This window comes from Coregonus clupeaformis, unplaced genomic scaffold, assembly GCF_020615455.1.
Source record: "Coregonus clupeaformis isolate EN_2021a unplaced genomic scaffold, ASM2061545v1 scaf0094, whole genome shotgun sequence".
Taxonomy (NCBI): Eukaryota; Metazoa; Chordata; class Actinopteri; order Salmoniformes; family Salmonidae; genus Coregonus; species Coregonus clupeaformis.
The window spans coordinates 721,648-737,384 of NW_025533549.1; the positions used below are offsets into that span (position 1 = coordinate 721,648).

Consider the following 15,737-nt stretch of genomic DNA (forward strand, 5'->3'; position numbering starts at 1 on the left):
CTGAATGATTTATATATGAATGATTTACGTTTCAAAATAACTGACATATGCACGTTGTTTGTTTAGTTTGCTTTGAAACCTGGAATATTTTTTTTTTCATTTGAACAATGACTGTGACAAAGATAAAATAAATTGCTGCTATGGATCTTCAGATGAGGAGATTAACTATTCACACATTGATTTCTTAGTTTTATTACCCTAATCTATTAATTCTAAATTGTTTGTTTTGTATTTTGTTCTTGATCAGTTGTGTATTGTGTGTAATAATTAGTTAATAAGGTTAATAACTGGTGTCAGTGTTATCATAGTGTAGTTAACTTGTACCCATCAGGAAAATATTTTTTCAGAAAAATAAGCAAAACAAATGTATAGATGGTCTTAATAGAGTTTGTGTTTAAGACAAAAATACGATTTCAGAAATACACATTTCTAGGATTTCAGAAATGCAGATTTGGAAAAATCTAGATCCTGATATCTTTTGTACTTTTGTACTGTGATTGATTATTACATTATTTTTTTACCAACATTTTTATTTCCTCTTTGAAGCCAAATAAATGTTGATGTTGAAACAGATGATCTTTATAGTGTCACATTCTTGAAACAGTTTTCTATATTTCTCTGGTAATACTGAGTACATTATGCACCTGTCTCTAATGGTTTCCAAAGTTGTACTAATAGTTGTTATTAAGTAAGGCTGACTAATAGTTGTTATTAAGTAAGGCTGATATCGCTTATAACCAGCTTGTTACAGTGAGGGAAAAAAAGTATTTGATCCCTGCTGATTTTGTATGTTTGCCCAATGACAAAGACATGATCAGTCTATAATTTTAATGGTAGGTTTATTTGAACAGTGAGAGACAGAATAACAACAAAAAATCCAGAAAAACGCATGTCAAAAATGTTATAAATTGATTTGCATTTTAATGAGGGAAATAAATATTGGACCCCTCTGCAAAACATGACTTAGTACTTGGTGGCAAAACCCTTGTTGGCAATCACAGAGGTCAGACATTTCTTGTAGTTGGCCACCAGGTTTGCACACATCTCAGGAGGGATTTTGTTCCACTCCTCTTTGCAGATCTTCTCCAAGTCATTAAGGTTTTATAGGCTGACGTTTGGCAACTCGAACCTTCAGCTCCCTCCACAGATTTTCTATGGGATTAAGGTCTGGAGACTGGCTAGGCCACTCCAGGACCTTAATGTGCTTCTTCTTGAGCCACTCCTTTGTTGCCTTGGCCGTGTGTTTTGGGTCATTGTCATGCTGGAATACCCATCCACGACCCATTTTCAATGCACTGGCTGAGGGAAGGAGGTTATCACCCAAGATTTGACGGTACATGGCCCGTCCATCGTCCCCCAAAGCATAATGTTTCCACCTCCATGTTTGACGGTGGGGATGGTGTTCTTGGGGTCATAGGCAGCATTCCTCCTCCTCCAAACACGGCGAGTTGAGTTGATGCCAAAGAGCTCGATTTTGGTCCCATCTGACCACAACACTTTCACCCAGTTCTCCTCTGAATTTTTTGAATCATTCAGATGTTCATTGGCAAACTTCAGACGGCCCTGTATATGTGCTTTCTTAAGCAGGGGGACCTTGCGGGCGCTGCAGGATTTCAGTCCTTCACGGCGTAGTGTGTTACCAATTGTTTTCTTGGTGACTATAGTCCCAGCTGCCTTGAGATCATTGACAAGATCCTCCCGGGTAGTTCTGGGCTGATTCCTCACTGTTCTCATGGTCATTGCAACTCCACGAGGTGAGATCTTGCATGGAGCCCCAGGCAGAGGGAGATTGACAGTCTTTTGTGTTTCTTCCATTTGCGAATAATCGCACCAACTGTTGTCACCTTCTCACCAAGCTGCTTGGCGATGGTCTTGTAGCCCATTGTGTAGGTCTACAACTTGTCCCTGACATCCTTGGAGAGCTCTTTGGTCTTGGCCATGGTGGAGAGTTTGGAATCTGATTGATTGATTGCTTCTGTGGACAGGTGTATTTTATACAGGTAACAAACTGAGATTAGGAGCACTCCCTTTAAGAGTGTGCTCTTAATCTCAGCTCGTTACCTGTATAAAAGACACCTGGGAGCCAGAAATCTTTCTGATTGAGAGGGGGTCAAATACTTATTTCCCTCATTAAAATGCAAATCAATTTCTAACATTTTTAACATGCGTTTTTCTGGATTTTCTTTATGTTATTCTGTCTCTCACTGTTCAAATAAACCTACCATTAAAATTATAAACTGATAATTTCTTTGTCAGTGGGCAAACGTACAAAATCAGCAGGGGATCAAATACTTTTTTCCCTCACTGCAAGTATGGATGAGTCACCTGGGTGTCATACTGTCAGAGACCCGTACACACTGAAGTTGTATAACTGATGTATAATGCATTTGACACAACCCTTTTGATACAACGCAGACTTTCTCTGTACAAAAATAATTACACAAGTGTTGTGGAGACACCGCACAACTCTGTTGTATCACAAAAATATAATTTGTATCACAACCAACGTGTAAAATGTATTGTACATCAGTTATACAACCTGAGTATGTACAGGGCCAGAGATATTCTGCAGGGTCTTAACTGAAAAAATGTGAACTATGAGCCTGAAATGAGTGTCAACTCACAGATACAGCACAGATACACCACAGTGAAGAATAGCATAATTGCTACGGTATCTTACAATGTAGCTAAGAATGTGCTGAGTCTTTTGTCCTTGTAATGGAAGCCAATTTATTAGACAGCCTTAGTACATTGGTACACATTAAGTATACTTTTGTTTGTGCTTCAACACTCGCAAACATAGAATCCCAATAAGTTAAACCGGTTTAGGATAGACTTATGTTTCATTTATTAATATTTTTTCTCTCTGATAAATAACTTTGATATAAATTAATTGAATAGACAGAGAACCCTTTACAACACCAACTGATTATAGAAAAAATAAAAAGTGTTTGCATCACAGAAAACGCATAGTGCAATCAATTTACAACCTGTTTTGCCAGGAAATAGAGAGAGAAAAAATGAGAAATAAAACGTTATAAATATTGGGGTTACATTTTCTTTGCAAAGCCATTCACCATTGGAAGAGTTAACATTGCACCAGAAGATAAAACTAACGGACAGACAAACAAAATATAGATATTAGTTATTTTCCCAGTTGACCACTACAGCTACAGCTAAAACATCACAAACACATGTGGCTTCACATTGACATTTTTTAAAGGAAATATTTTACTACTTGACAGTCAGAAACATCACCAGTCAACAGTGAGACACTAAACATCAACATATGGCATATACACAACACACTACTCAGTGCATGACCCGGCTAAACATTTTGATACTAACCAATGATAAGACTTACAACGTGACAGGATACAATACTGAAATACAAATCGGCCCTTTATGATTATTCTTTAAACATCTGCAAGCAATGGCCTTTTGACACTAAAATGTGAAATCTCTCCAGAGAAAAGGAAAAGGATGTGGCGAGTAAATAATTCCAGTCTTATGGCTGGAGGAAGGATGCTTCTACCATTCTGTAGCTATTTACAGAATTCCGTTTTTTTCTATCCTCAGACCTAGGGTCAGTTTGGCTGTTTGTTACTGTCTAACTCACAGACAGCACTGTGATTAAATGATCTCTTGGGTTGCTTGGTCTCAGTATTGCCATACTAAAGAATATACAGTAACAGTCCACACAATGTTCAGGCATGCTACCAGGGATGGAAATTAAGCTAGCCCGCTAGCCCCTGGCTAGTACTTTTCAGACTGGTCTAGTAGAAAATGTGCCCAACTAGCCCACCGGCTAGTGAAATGTTGTATTTTCAAATATCGCATGGCAAAGATTTTGGACTAGTAGAAATTGCAGTCTACTAGCCCATCTGGCCAGTGCCCAAAATCCTTAGGTTCCATCCCTGTATGCTACTGATACAAATGTCTTGACCAGCTAAGATTCTCCCCCCTAATAGGACTGGGATGAGTTATATTGCATGTTGAGTGATATGATCTTAATGCATTGACCTGTCTAGTGCCAACCAACTCCAGTAAGGCATCCCTCGTCCACCCACTACCAATAAAATTCACACCAATAAGATAAACTGAGGGAACAAACAGAGAAAACCTCTACATTTTACACATTCTAGCAGGTTTCATAGCATACAATATTACATTTGGTTCTTTCAGTTTCAAATGGCCTTAGTTGATAATTAAACCTTTTTTAAATAAGTTCCATTATTTGCATCCATTGTAAAACATGAGAATACTTGCAACATTATTTTATTTCTGTTTCAACATATTTTTTTCATCAATGCTATCATTGTTTTGTATTTTTCATCTTCTCGTGCAAGATGCTTATACAATTCATGTAGGATTTTGGGAGGGTGACTGGGGGATGTGTAGGGGAGAGGAAAGGATAGATAAATGGGGCTGGGTGATTTTAGCTTGCTGGTTCCTCGTCTGGTTTGTTCATGGTCTTGAGCTGTTCCAGGAGGGCGGTGGGGGTGAAGACGTGGGTCGATCCTAGAGAGTAGGACAGATACGCAGTAGAGGAAGCACATAGACAGAGCACTGTATTAGAGCTGCCCAAACATAAGCCAGCTAGGAAAATGTGTTTTCAGCTCTTGCTATGAATGCTTAGATGAAAGCACTGTATTCTTGAGAAAGAAATGTTGGAAATAAGATAAACATATATGTACTACTAAACAACTTGAAATCATAGTCAGTAGTCAGCATTTGGAGAATGTATTGGTTATCATTATTGGTTATCATACGATGTGTTGGCTATTCACACGTTTTAGAGATCCTAGAAGATTGGTGGGGTAATGCACTGCCTGCCAAAAATGCACATGCAATTGGATCGGTCGTGATTGGACAATGATGTACTGACATCACAGAGCTTGCAGGATTCTGTGAGCTGCAAAGCACTGGTGGTAGAACCTGTGACCACACCTATAGGAGAGTGCAGCGAATCAGGTGTAAGCGTGTGCATGTGACCTAAGAAGCTTTTATCACAGTGCATGCAAACATCAGTCTAATAGCAATATGAAAAATCTGGTCAAAACACTGCAAAAAAGAAAAGCAGATTTCAGTCCAGCCATTCTCTGATTGGATGACATCAGGGAAGTAATTTTGCTTGTGAATGAAAACGTGAAATTGAAAGCTAAACATAACAGCACCACCAAAATATGAATGAGCTGACTTTTTCATAGCTGAAGACACATTTCGGACACAGTATAACTCAGGTATAGGATTGGAGTCAACCAAACCTTTGTCCATCTAGTTTATCACTTTGTCACTAAGTTGTTGAGTGTGTCGATGGCTTACCCTCCACCTTGGACAAACCAATGCCTTCATTAAGCAAACCGCTGGACCAAGGTTTTGATTTACTCCCTACCCCTACTCAACAGTTTAATCAGTAGTATTGTTATTCTTCATCGGTTTGTTTCTGAAGCAAAGCTGCATGTTTCTGTCATATTGGCTCACCAAGGAAGACGCATTGGCTTACCTGTTGCTAGGTAGAATTCAATTAAAGCTCAATATATCTAATTGGTCCTGTCAGTTAGGCCTTTCTAGCTGTGGCATGACAGCCAATCAGGAGGACTGGTTTATCCTAGCATCAATAGGCACAGGCAGAGACAGGAGAGGAAGAGGCGAGTCCATCTTAAGTTGGGTCACCATGGTGATGCAGACATCGTGGGTGTAAGGGGGGGTGGGGTGGGGTGAGGTGGGGTGGGGGTGAGCACTAGTCACAGATCAACTTTGGACTGGCCTTGCCTGGTTCTCTCCTGTCTCTCAGCGTCTGAAACACACAGCTTTGCAGGCCTGTGGCCAGAAACACAACACTTTGATCCATGTTGCTCCCCAACGCTCACTACATGGGTAGGATTATATCCAAATACCAGATAACAGAAACAAACAGTTTTTTTTAATAAACAATGGTCATTTTGTTCTGGAAGTGTTGAATGTGGCAGTATGTGATAAAGAGTCCATACTGCACGGTGATCGATATTTACTAAGAAAACACCAAAACCAAAAGTTGTTTGAAAAGGATATAGCTTTAGCAGATGAGCAAGAACGAAATGGATGCCCTTTGCTAATGTGTTGAGGGAAACTCACTTAGGAGACAGCTTTAAAGGGATAGTGCGAGATTCTGGCAATTAAGCCGTTTTTCTACTTACCCAGAGTCAAATGAACTTGTGGATACCGCTAGCGTACCTGTTGACTTCCAGTCGTTGCGCTAACACTAGTTAGCATTGGCTTGCGAAACTACCTCTAACTTCCTTCATACTGGACACAGAGACATAAAAATGGTATCCACTAGTTCATTTGACTCTGGGTAAGTAGATGCTTTTTAATTCATTGCCAGAATCTCGCACTATCCCTTTAACAAAGTGTGCAAAAAAATCTTTGACAATGTGGGGAAAATCTTACTTACTTAATTAGCCAAAATCCCAAAATTAGGCAGTGATGTGGTAATTGATAATATTGGTGTTTGAAAAGTAGACCTGTATACATTCCTATGATATGTGCTTTTACATTTCTGTCTCTATGTCCCAAAACCCATATTGGTCTACTATTGGTTGACTATGCTGTATGGGCAACATATGGCGTTGCTAGGGGGAGAATATGGAGCTGTATGCGAAAGAAAGTGAGGGGGGCAATCCTGAAGGGTTTTTATGATGTGTCGCATCTTTTCTAGGTGCTAAAGCATATCGAGTGAACATCGCTACATTCCCAGTGTCAGTGTCTGCAGAGAAACAGAGTGTCCGAGGGAGTGGAGATAGCAGTAGGGACAAACTTTAGTGTTCTCTGCAGATGACTCCTGGGCCATGTAAGCATGCATGTGATGTCTGGTGGACTGAGAGAGCGTGAGGTGGAGGAGAGGGGGAGAAAGTTGGAAGATTGAAAAAATTAAAAAGAGAACAAAAAAATGAGAATCCTTTCTTGAAATCCAACATCAACTCAAGGACCTATCCGGTAAGAAACCACTAAATCAAGGTGATTGTCTTGAAAGGTGTTAATTATAAAAAATATATTAGACCATAATAATAAAGTAGAAAAATATGGATCTTGGAGGTAGATTAAATCTGCGCCAAAAAATGATTAATTCTGGGAGGCGGGGTATGAAACAGGTTTGAGACGGCCCTGAGGGCAGAGAGGGCGATTTAATCCACCCAGCTGAGATGATGTGGGGGTGGAGAGGGGCAGCAGGGATGGAGTCAGGACGCCTGTAGCATGGCCAGCTCACACAGGCTTCACTACCTGAAGTCCCAACAGACATATACTGCAACACATGCCCATTCTATCTGTCAGCAGCATGGTAAGGCCAATCACTATTGGCTGTGGGGTCACCAATCACACGGTATCACACTGTATCACACTGTGATTGGGTGTTGCCCTGCAGGAGGTGGAGCCTGAGGTAACTGGGAAATGCAGTGAGCCAGGGGCCAGACAGCCATCCCTGAGGGTAGGGGGGCGGAGTTCAAACAGTACTGAGTGTAGTAAGAGGAGTACGGAGGGGAAAAAAGCCCTTGTGCTGTGGGGGTTCAGAAAGGGCTTCTTTGCGCGGCAGCCTTTACTTTGTCAGAGTGTGATTTCTCTCAACCTCCCTCCCTCTCTCTGTCTGTCTCACTCGTCTGAGCCTGCGTCTGGCTCCTCAAAGGACACCCTAGTGGACTCTCGGAAGTCAGGGTGCTGCAGGTCCGTTAAGAATTTGATGGGGGTGATGGTGTGGGTGGAACCTGTGGAGGAACAGAGGGCGCTTCACGCTCATTTCTCATCACATGCCACGCCCCCCATGCCACTTTCTCTCTTCGGACACTTTCTCTGCCATCTCGAAAAGAAGGGGTTAAACAAGCCACTGCACAGCACCACCCACATACTGTCCATACACACACGCCGCCCCCCACACACACACACACACACACACACACACACACACACAGACAGACATAAAACCCAGATACACAGAAAAAGACAGGGTGTAGCTGCAATTCAAAGACAACAGTGTTTTAGACAGAACAAGACTGAATCCAAAAGCAAAAGCATAGCACAGCAAAAACAGTAGACGAGACACTCCCTCCCTTAAGACAAGGACTGGCTGACTAGACAGACAACATTCAATGAACAGGGAACACATCACCCAAAAGGGGTTTAAAAATATCACAGGTGGTATCTTAGATAAGTGTTCATCAGAAACATCACGTTTTCCTCCATCTAAGTAGCTAGATCTTTTTTATTTCATTTATCCTTTATTTAACTAGGCAAGTCAGTTACAGAACACATTCTTATTTACAATGACGGCCTACACCGGCCAAACCCAGACGACGCTGGGCCAATTGTGCACCGCCCTATGGGACTCCCAGTCACGGCCGGTTGTGATACAGCCTGGAATCGAACCAGGGGGTCTGTAGTGACACCTCAAGCACTGAGATGTAGTGCCTTAGACCGCTGCGCCACTCGGGAGCACTTAGTCTAGCACTAACAAAATTAGTGTTGATTGCTTCAATAGGCACACTAATCTTTACTGACTGGGATTCATGGTGTGGGTGTATGGGAGTCAGAAAGCGAATTGAGGTCAACTATGTTGGTGTGTGGATGAGTCAAGGTTTTAATGAAGTACGGTCAAGTGCGGTAGGCTCTCAAAAGAGAGAAAGATTATCCAGATGACTTCTCTGCTTCGTCCTTCTTTATTCACTTGTGGTCAACATAGTGGGAACAGAATACAGTTGCACTGGCACTGACATATGTATTCGTGTTCTGCTATGCTAACCACAATGAATGGGGACATAACAGAAGTAGCTAGTGTACGAGAGTCACTCAGTTAGTGAAGGACGCCCATTTCCCAATCTACGTCCTAGCCCCCATCCCTAGGCACTTTGTGTAGATCTTGAAAATAATTGTGTAGATATAAGCCATTCCACCTAGCCTATCAGAGGGCATGGTGGACATATTACCATATTGTGGCTACCTATCCAGACTTTTCAGACAGACAAGTGCCCAGAGGGAGGGGCTATGTGTCCATTTGAAACAAATCTGCATTCTTGCATGAATTAAAGGAATCTGTGTGTTAATGTACCAGTAACATCAGTCTATGTCCATGACTCTAAGTCTAAGTGTATTTTGTCTTTCGACTGTTCTAATGTCACACTCCCTACGGGGGAGTCCCTCGTATCCCCCCCTCGGCCTGCGCCCAGTGGCGCACCCCGGTGTCAGACTCACCAATGATGGCCTCCCACTTCCCATTGGCCTGCGTGACCTCGTAGGCAGAGCGCATCTCGCTGAAGGACACGCCTCCGATGATGAAGACCATGACGCGTGGCCCGGTGCGGTACTCGCCTGGGGTCTTATTCTTGTGCCAGTGGCCATACCGGGCACTGCCAGGGAGGGAGAAGCACAATCACAAGGGTGGCATATCACAGTGTTACTCTACTGAACTATTTCACCACCGCTGTACTGAGTTAGGAATGTGTCTATCTAACTAGGAAGAGAGGTAGTAGGGCAGAGGTAGGGTCCTTCTATGGGTCTGTCTCCAACTGAGTCAATAACACACAACGCCGCATTCCAGGCTGAATACATTGCAGACACGTGCCAGGATTACATTTACATTTTAGTTATTTAGCAGATGCTCTTATCCAGAGTGATTTACAGTTAGTGCATTCATCTTAAGATAGCTAGAGGGGAGTCAAGTGCAAGTGTTGTTTCAGGAAAGTGTTTTTATTATTATTTAACTGGATAGGTGTTTAACGTATCAGAAAACCACATCATTTGATATAGCAATCTGATGTCTAACATCTGTAATGTCGTCGTTCTGGAATGCGACCAGTGTGTGTGAGCATGTTTGGCTGTGGCATGGATGTGCGAGGCGTGTAGTGAAATGTGCTCATGTAACTGAGCCTGCCTTTGGATTCTCAGAGCTTCTTTCCCAATAAGTCAATAACATTGGAGCGGGGAATGAATGGTGGATGGTGATGGAGGTGGCTCACATTCTCAGCAGCACAGATCTGATGTCAAATCAATGCGCACACAATGAAGGTCTAGAGGGGAGAGGGATATGTATAGCACTTTGTGACATCTGCTGATGTAAGAAAGGCTTTATAAATAAATGTGATTAATTGATTGATTGATTGATTGATTGATATGTAGGGGTCAATGTGTCAGCACCACCACCATTCCTCTCTCCCTATGGTAGGAGTGTGTCCCAAATGGCACCCTATTCCTTATTTTGTGCACTACGTTTGAACAGAGCCCTCTGTTGCAGTACTGTATGTTTCTTTAAATGCCCCCTTCTCCGTAACAGAATATTTGTTTGGTTTCACTGCTCTTAGTCCCACCCTTTTCTCTTCTACAGCCAATCAGAGCATTGATCTCCCTTCCCCCTCAGAGCTCAAATTAATATTGATCTATGACCCTCCATGCTTTGTAATCTCTATAGCGCTACTATACTGCAATACATTCCAGTGTGTGTGTGTGTGTGTGTGTGTGTGTGTGTGTGTACCTGACTGCAGTGCTGCTGAAGGAGGCAGAGGAGCGGGTAGAGATGTAGGGGTAGTGCTTGGTGTCCAGCTTATCTTCAATAACATCCTACAGGGATGACAAGGAGAGAGGCAAAACAAGAGAACGGTCAGCAAATACACACTAAAGACAAACTGGGATGGCCTGAAACACACACACACACACACACACACAGAGACTATGTGAATGTCCAGTAACTGACCTCCATGATGTCTTTGACCAGTGGTGTCCAGCGGGACAGCTGATAGGTCTGCGCACTCACACGTTCCTTCCTGTCCAGCTTCTTCCCCCTGCGGAGGGTGGACTAGAAGAGGGAGGAGGAACATGAGGTGAAAAAGAACATGGGGATAGAGAGACGTTATTCATCAGATTGTTTAAGTGTTTAATTAAAACCCAAATGAAAGGAATAATATAGTAGGAATGTAGAAGAGAGCGCGTGACAGAGAGAGAGAGAGAGAGAGAGAGAGAGAGAGAGAGAGAGAGAGAGAGAGAGAGAGAGAGAGAGAGAGAGAGAGACAGAGTATGGGCAGGAGAGAGATATGGTGTGTAGTAGGTGTTGAAAAGGTGCCGGTGCATCTGTGCCCTTGACTGCAGCTCCAGGAGGGACAGAAGAGGAGGCCGGACAGACAGAAGGTGGAAGTGCTGACTCACATCTGTGATGATGGGCACGCCCAGGTGGGCCATGTTGGTGATGATCTCACTGTCCTCAGGAGGGATCTGAGCGTGCTGGATGAGCTTGTTCAGGTTCTCCTCCGTGATTCCTACCCAACAATACACCACAGGCTGTTAAGCTCTTACCATTAAACCATCATTTATACCCTTTGTATGCTACGCAAAATGGCGATCCTGCATAGTTGGATGAATTACAAATTGGGTCGCTGCACACATTTGAATATTGATACGCAACTACTGCCAATTTGCGCAGCTTGCATTGCGTTTGTACGTAGGGTTTAAATTAACCTTCAGGAATAAACAGGAAAAGCTGATCCTAGATCTTTAGGGTTAAGGTTGTGGTTGAGGCTAGGGTTAAGGTTGAAGCAGGATGTAGACATTAAGCTAGGGTTAGAGTTAGGGTTTTGGTTTAGGGTTAAGGTTTAAGCAGGATATGGACATTAACCTAGGGTTAGAGTTAGGGTTGTGGTTGAGGCTAGGTTTGAACTAGGATGAAGCTAGGGTTAGGGTGAAAGGTTAAAGGTCAAGCATCTCTCAATCGCACCGTTCTTGAGGAAGATGTAGAGGAGGATGATGCGGATCTTGTCGTGGGTGGTGACATTGGCATCCAGCAGGATTGGCACGATGGCCCTCATGGGGTCCTTGATCTTCTCCCCCTCAGCATCTGTACCCATGGCCAGGTCCTACATGCCAGAGACAGACAAGAGATTAGTGATACATCTTAAATAGCACCCTATTCCCTATATAGTGCCCTATATAAGTAAGTAAGTAAGTAAGTAGAGTCAGAACGTCTTATAGGAGCAGGAACCTATCTCCTGTTTCTGTAGCGTGAGGCAACTTGATGTACAAGTACACTCCCTGTACAGGACGCTAGTCTATTGCAGGGCCTTACCCCCAATCTATCTCCTTAATGCTGAGTGCCAAGCAGAGGACGCATCGGATCCTATTTTTTACAGTCTTTGGTATGACTTGGTTGGGGATCGAACTCCCAACATCAGGGCGGACACTAACCACTGAGTTGGTTATAGTGCCCTAGAATGAGTTGCTTCTCTCATCCTCTCCCCTCCCTCCCTCCCTCCCTCCTCCTTTGCTCCTCTCCTTTACCTGCTCCACACGACACAACTTGTCCACTGTGCCCTGGTAGTGCTTCATGCAGTCCTCAGCCAGCTGCAGGTGAGTGGAGTACTGAGACACACAGAGAGACAGGGTCAGTATACACACACACACACGTCACATGCACACACATACACACACACGCACACACACTCTAACCTTGCTCAGCTCCTTCTGGTACTGGGGCATCTTCTTCAGCATCTGAGAGAGGTCCCTCATGGTGGTCTGTTGGAACGCACAACATGGTCACGTTCTCTCTCCACTCAGCCATAGAAACGTACTGACAAAGAGCATTACCAGACAGCGAGGCTTTCTGAAAGCATCTCTCCCTCCATACCTTCTCTCCAGCAGTGTTCATCCTCTTGCTAGCAGAAAAGTCCTTCAGTTGGCGTGTCACCTCCCTGATGGCAGTTAGAGAAGATAGATAGCATAAGAGAACTAGTAAGTAGTAGAGCTCAACTTTGTTATGACTTTATTGAGTCCGTATCAACCAGTGGCAGTGACATGGACGAGAGAGACAGAGACAGAGACAGAGACAGAGACAGAGACAGAGACAGAGAGAGAGAGAGAGAGAGAGAGAAACGGGTGTGTGACTTACGTGGACACCTCAGCGATATGTTTGTGTCTGAGCCCCACCCACAGGTCATCATCCTCGTGCAGCAGGACCTCCTTCTGAGAAGTGTCTCCCATCCCAGGGGAATCATATCTGATGCACAGACAGACAGACAGACAGACAGACAGACAGACAGACAGACAGACATGAATGGACAGTCAGACAGATAGACAGGGGGAGAGATAAAGATCAATTGGGTCCATACATAAAAACAGGCAAAAGCACTCCATGTATATTTACTGTAATCAACTTCACATTACATCTGCAACAACATTATGTGTTACTTTTCTACACTACAGAAACTCCAGCACATAGGATTTACAGCACAGCCAAGTATTTCAACACAAAACCAAGAATGCAGGTTAGATTCCAAAGCTATTCTTCAAACCTGGCACAGATGATTGAGTCCTGAATGTGTGTGGATGTGAAAGGTCCTCTGATCAAAGTCTCTAGTGATCTAAAACACCACAGATGATTACCTTGTAGTGAATGTTTTGTGCGCGCTACAGCAGCCCTCCCTGAACTGATTATGTTCTTCTATTTACAGTAGTTACACGCACATACACACACACATGCACACATACACACACAAACACACACACGTACCTGTAGACGTCGTTTTCTATGGGCAGCAGGTCGTAGCCCATGGCCTGGAAGGTGAGCTCATGCAGGACGGGGGAGACAGGGTCAAAAGCCCTGTCCAGGATGATCAGCTGAGAACGAGCCTTATCAGGACCCTGCAGAGAGAGTAGGATGGAGAGATGGAGGGATGGAGAGATGGAGGGATGGAGAGAAGGAGAGATGGAGGGATGGAGACGGAGGAGAGGAGGGGTAGAGGAGATAGGTGCAGATTCACTCTGTGTCCTGATAGCTCCTATATGAAAGATGTATGTAGTATAAATAATAATAATAGTAAGTAGTAATTGAAAGACACTTACAAAGTGCCACAGTGAGTGCAAGGTGTGATCTTTTGTAGCATGGTGCTTGTTTAAGTAGCACACGATAACAGTACATTTCAGTTTAGTATCTTCTTCTATGTTTTCATATTTTCACTGCTAAAACATTTCCTTCTGCCTCTCACTTTGTTATCTAATGAGCACTCTCCCCTCTTTCCCTCGTTCCATCCCTCCCTCACCTCTCCCATGGTGGGGTCATCAGCCTTGTAGGCATCCAGTTTGTCCTGCAACAGCTGGGCCAGGGTGGCATTGTCTTTGTACTCCCTGATAGAGAGAGTAACAGACAGACAGACAGACAGACAGACAGACAGACAGACAGACAGACAGACAGACAGACAGAGAAAGAGGACAGAGAAAGAGGACAGATAGACAGATGAGTTTAACAGTAGAGTGAGAGAATATAGTTACTAAGTCTGCCCAAGAATTCATAAGGATGGGATCTAACATTATGTTTCTATCCCATTTACTGAGAATATTAGCCCCACCTCCCTCCTGTCAATGAGAGGTTACCTCCCAAATGGCACCCTATTATCTACATAGTGTACTACTTTTGACCAGTGCCCAGAAGTACACTATATAGGAATAGGGTGACATTTGTGTCCCTACTGTCCCTATTGTCTCAGTGGCGACCCCCTGTGGCTCACCCTCGATATCTGACAGCGGGGTACTCCTTCAGAGTGGCACACAGGGTGGCCAGCTGGTCTGCCAGCCTCTCCATCACTGGGTTCTTCAGCTGGGTCTTATGGGGGCTGTAGAAACTCTGGAAGGCATCCGGGTTGTCCAAAGAGTACACCTGCACACACACACACAATCAAATTGGATCAATCAAATGTTATTTGTATAGTGCTTTATGTAAGCAGAGCAGACATTGACAGGGAAAAGAGCATCATTCTCTAGCCAACTGCATTGTTGATTAGCTCAGTTTTATAGAAGCTATTTATTATGCACACTACCAAGCTTCTCACAGTTGTGGTACTGGGAGTTACTGCCCTAAAAATCTACATTGTAGAAAAATAAATACATCTAACTTTGTCTTGAAAGGTGTATCATACCGAAATGTCGACCACAATAAATGTGCAGAGGTAAAATGTATGTGTGTGTGGGTGTTATAATTTTTCTACAAGGCTTAGTTCTATATCATGTAGATCCACAGTTTCACAGTATATTATGTTCTAAGGATGGTGATGGTGTAATCATTTGATAGCAACAACAGAGTATTTTCTATCTAGGTTTCCTGTTTTGTACTACTGGCCTGCTCTGGGTCTTTCTGAGGGCAAACTCAGGCCTCCTAGCATGTATGTGTGTATGAGCTGATATTCAGTGACAGTGCCTTGACTGTGGCCTTTCCTTCCTGCCTTTGTCTCTGCTGCAGTCCTCTCTTCTCCTCTCATCCCCCCACCCTTCATCACATTCACTGTCTGTCTCTCTCACTGTATCTCCTCTCTCACTGTATCTCCTCTCTTCTGTCCTTCCTCTCTTCTCTCCTTTGCCATTACTCTACCATCCCCCCATCCCCCCCCCCTGCGGCCCCAACTGCCCAAGGTCACATGACCACCCTTCTGCTGTGCATATGGGTCCCTCTCATCGCCCCGCTCCTATTGGCTGCCATATGGTGTGTGGAGGCTGAGGGAGCCAATGAGGTGGGGTCTGTAGGTGGGCTTGTGAGGCAGCATTTCGCCAAGAGCAAAAACCTATGGCTCTGAAATAATCATCCGAGACAGGATGAGCAAAGCATTGTGGGCCGGGCAGGCAGCATCGTCAGTCAGCCAGAGAGCTATGAGTAGTTCTGGAGCAGTCTATCAGTAAACAGTCCTCAGGTCACTGGTGACTCACACAGTCAGTCTGCGTCCCAAATGGCACCCTATTCC

At 43.8% G+C, this 15,737-nt stretch overlaps 1 protein-coding gene across 2 annotated transcripts in view; it reads right to left on the reverse strand.

Annotated features, from left to right (window-relative positions):
- Window positions 1-2,710: 2,710 nt before the first annotated feature.
- The window catches only part of LOC121582599 (syntaxin-binding protein 1), a 37,296-nt gene continuing 24,269 nt past the window's right edge, over window positions 2,711-15,737 (reverse strand). The window contains exons 7-20 of one of the 2 annotated variants that reach the window (XM_041898521.2): window positions 14,514-14,662; window positions 14,049-14,133; window positions 13,520-13,650; window positions 12,899-13,006; window positions 12,638-12,701; window positions 12,460-12,525; window positions 12,292-12,372; window positions 11,732-11,870; window positions 11,167-11,276; window positions 10,718-10,819; window positions 10,499-10,584; window positions 9,223-9,377; window positions 7,581-7,742; window positions 4,432-4,521 (exon numbers count right to left, since the gene is read on the reverse strand). In XM_041898521.2, coding sequence (XP_041754455.1) covers window positions 7,630-7,742; window positions 9,223-9,377; window positions 10,499-10,584; window positions 10,718-10,819; window positions 11,167-11,276; window positions 11,732-11,870; window positions 12,292-12,372; window positions 12,460-12,525; window positions 12,638-12,701; window positions 12,899-13,006; window positions 13,520-13,650; window positions 14,049-14,133; window positions 14,514-14,662 — 1,389 coding nt within the window. In that variant the 3' untranslated portion in view covers window positions 4,432-4,521; window positions 7,581-7,629. Of the gene's footprint in view, window positions 4,522-7,580; window positions 7,743-9,222; window positions 9,378-10,498; window positions 10,585-10,717; window positions 10,820-11,166; window positions 11,277-11,731; window positions 11,871-12,291; window positions 12,373-12,459; window positions 12,526-12,637; window positions 12,702-12,898; window positions 13,007-13,519; window positions 13,651-14,048; window positions 14,134-14,513; window positions 14,663-15,737 lie in introns of both variants that reach the window. The other variant, XM_041898522.2, reaches the window with a different exon arrangement.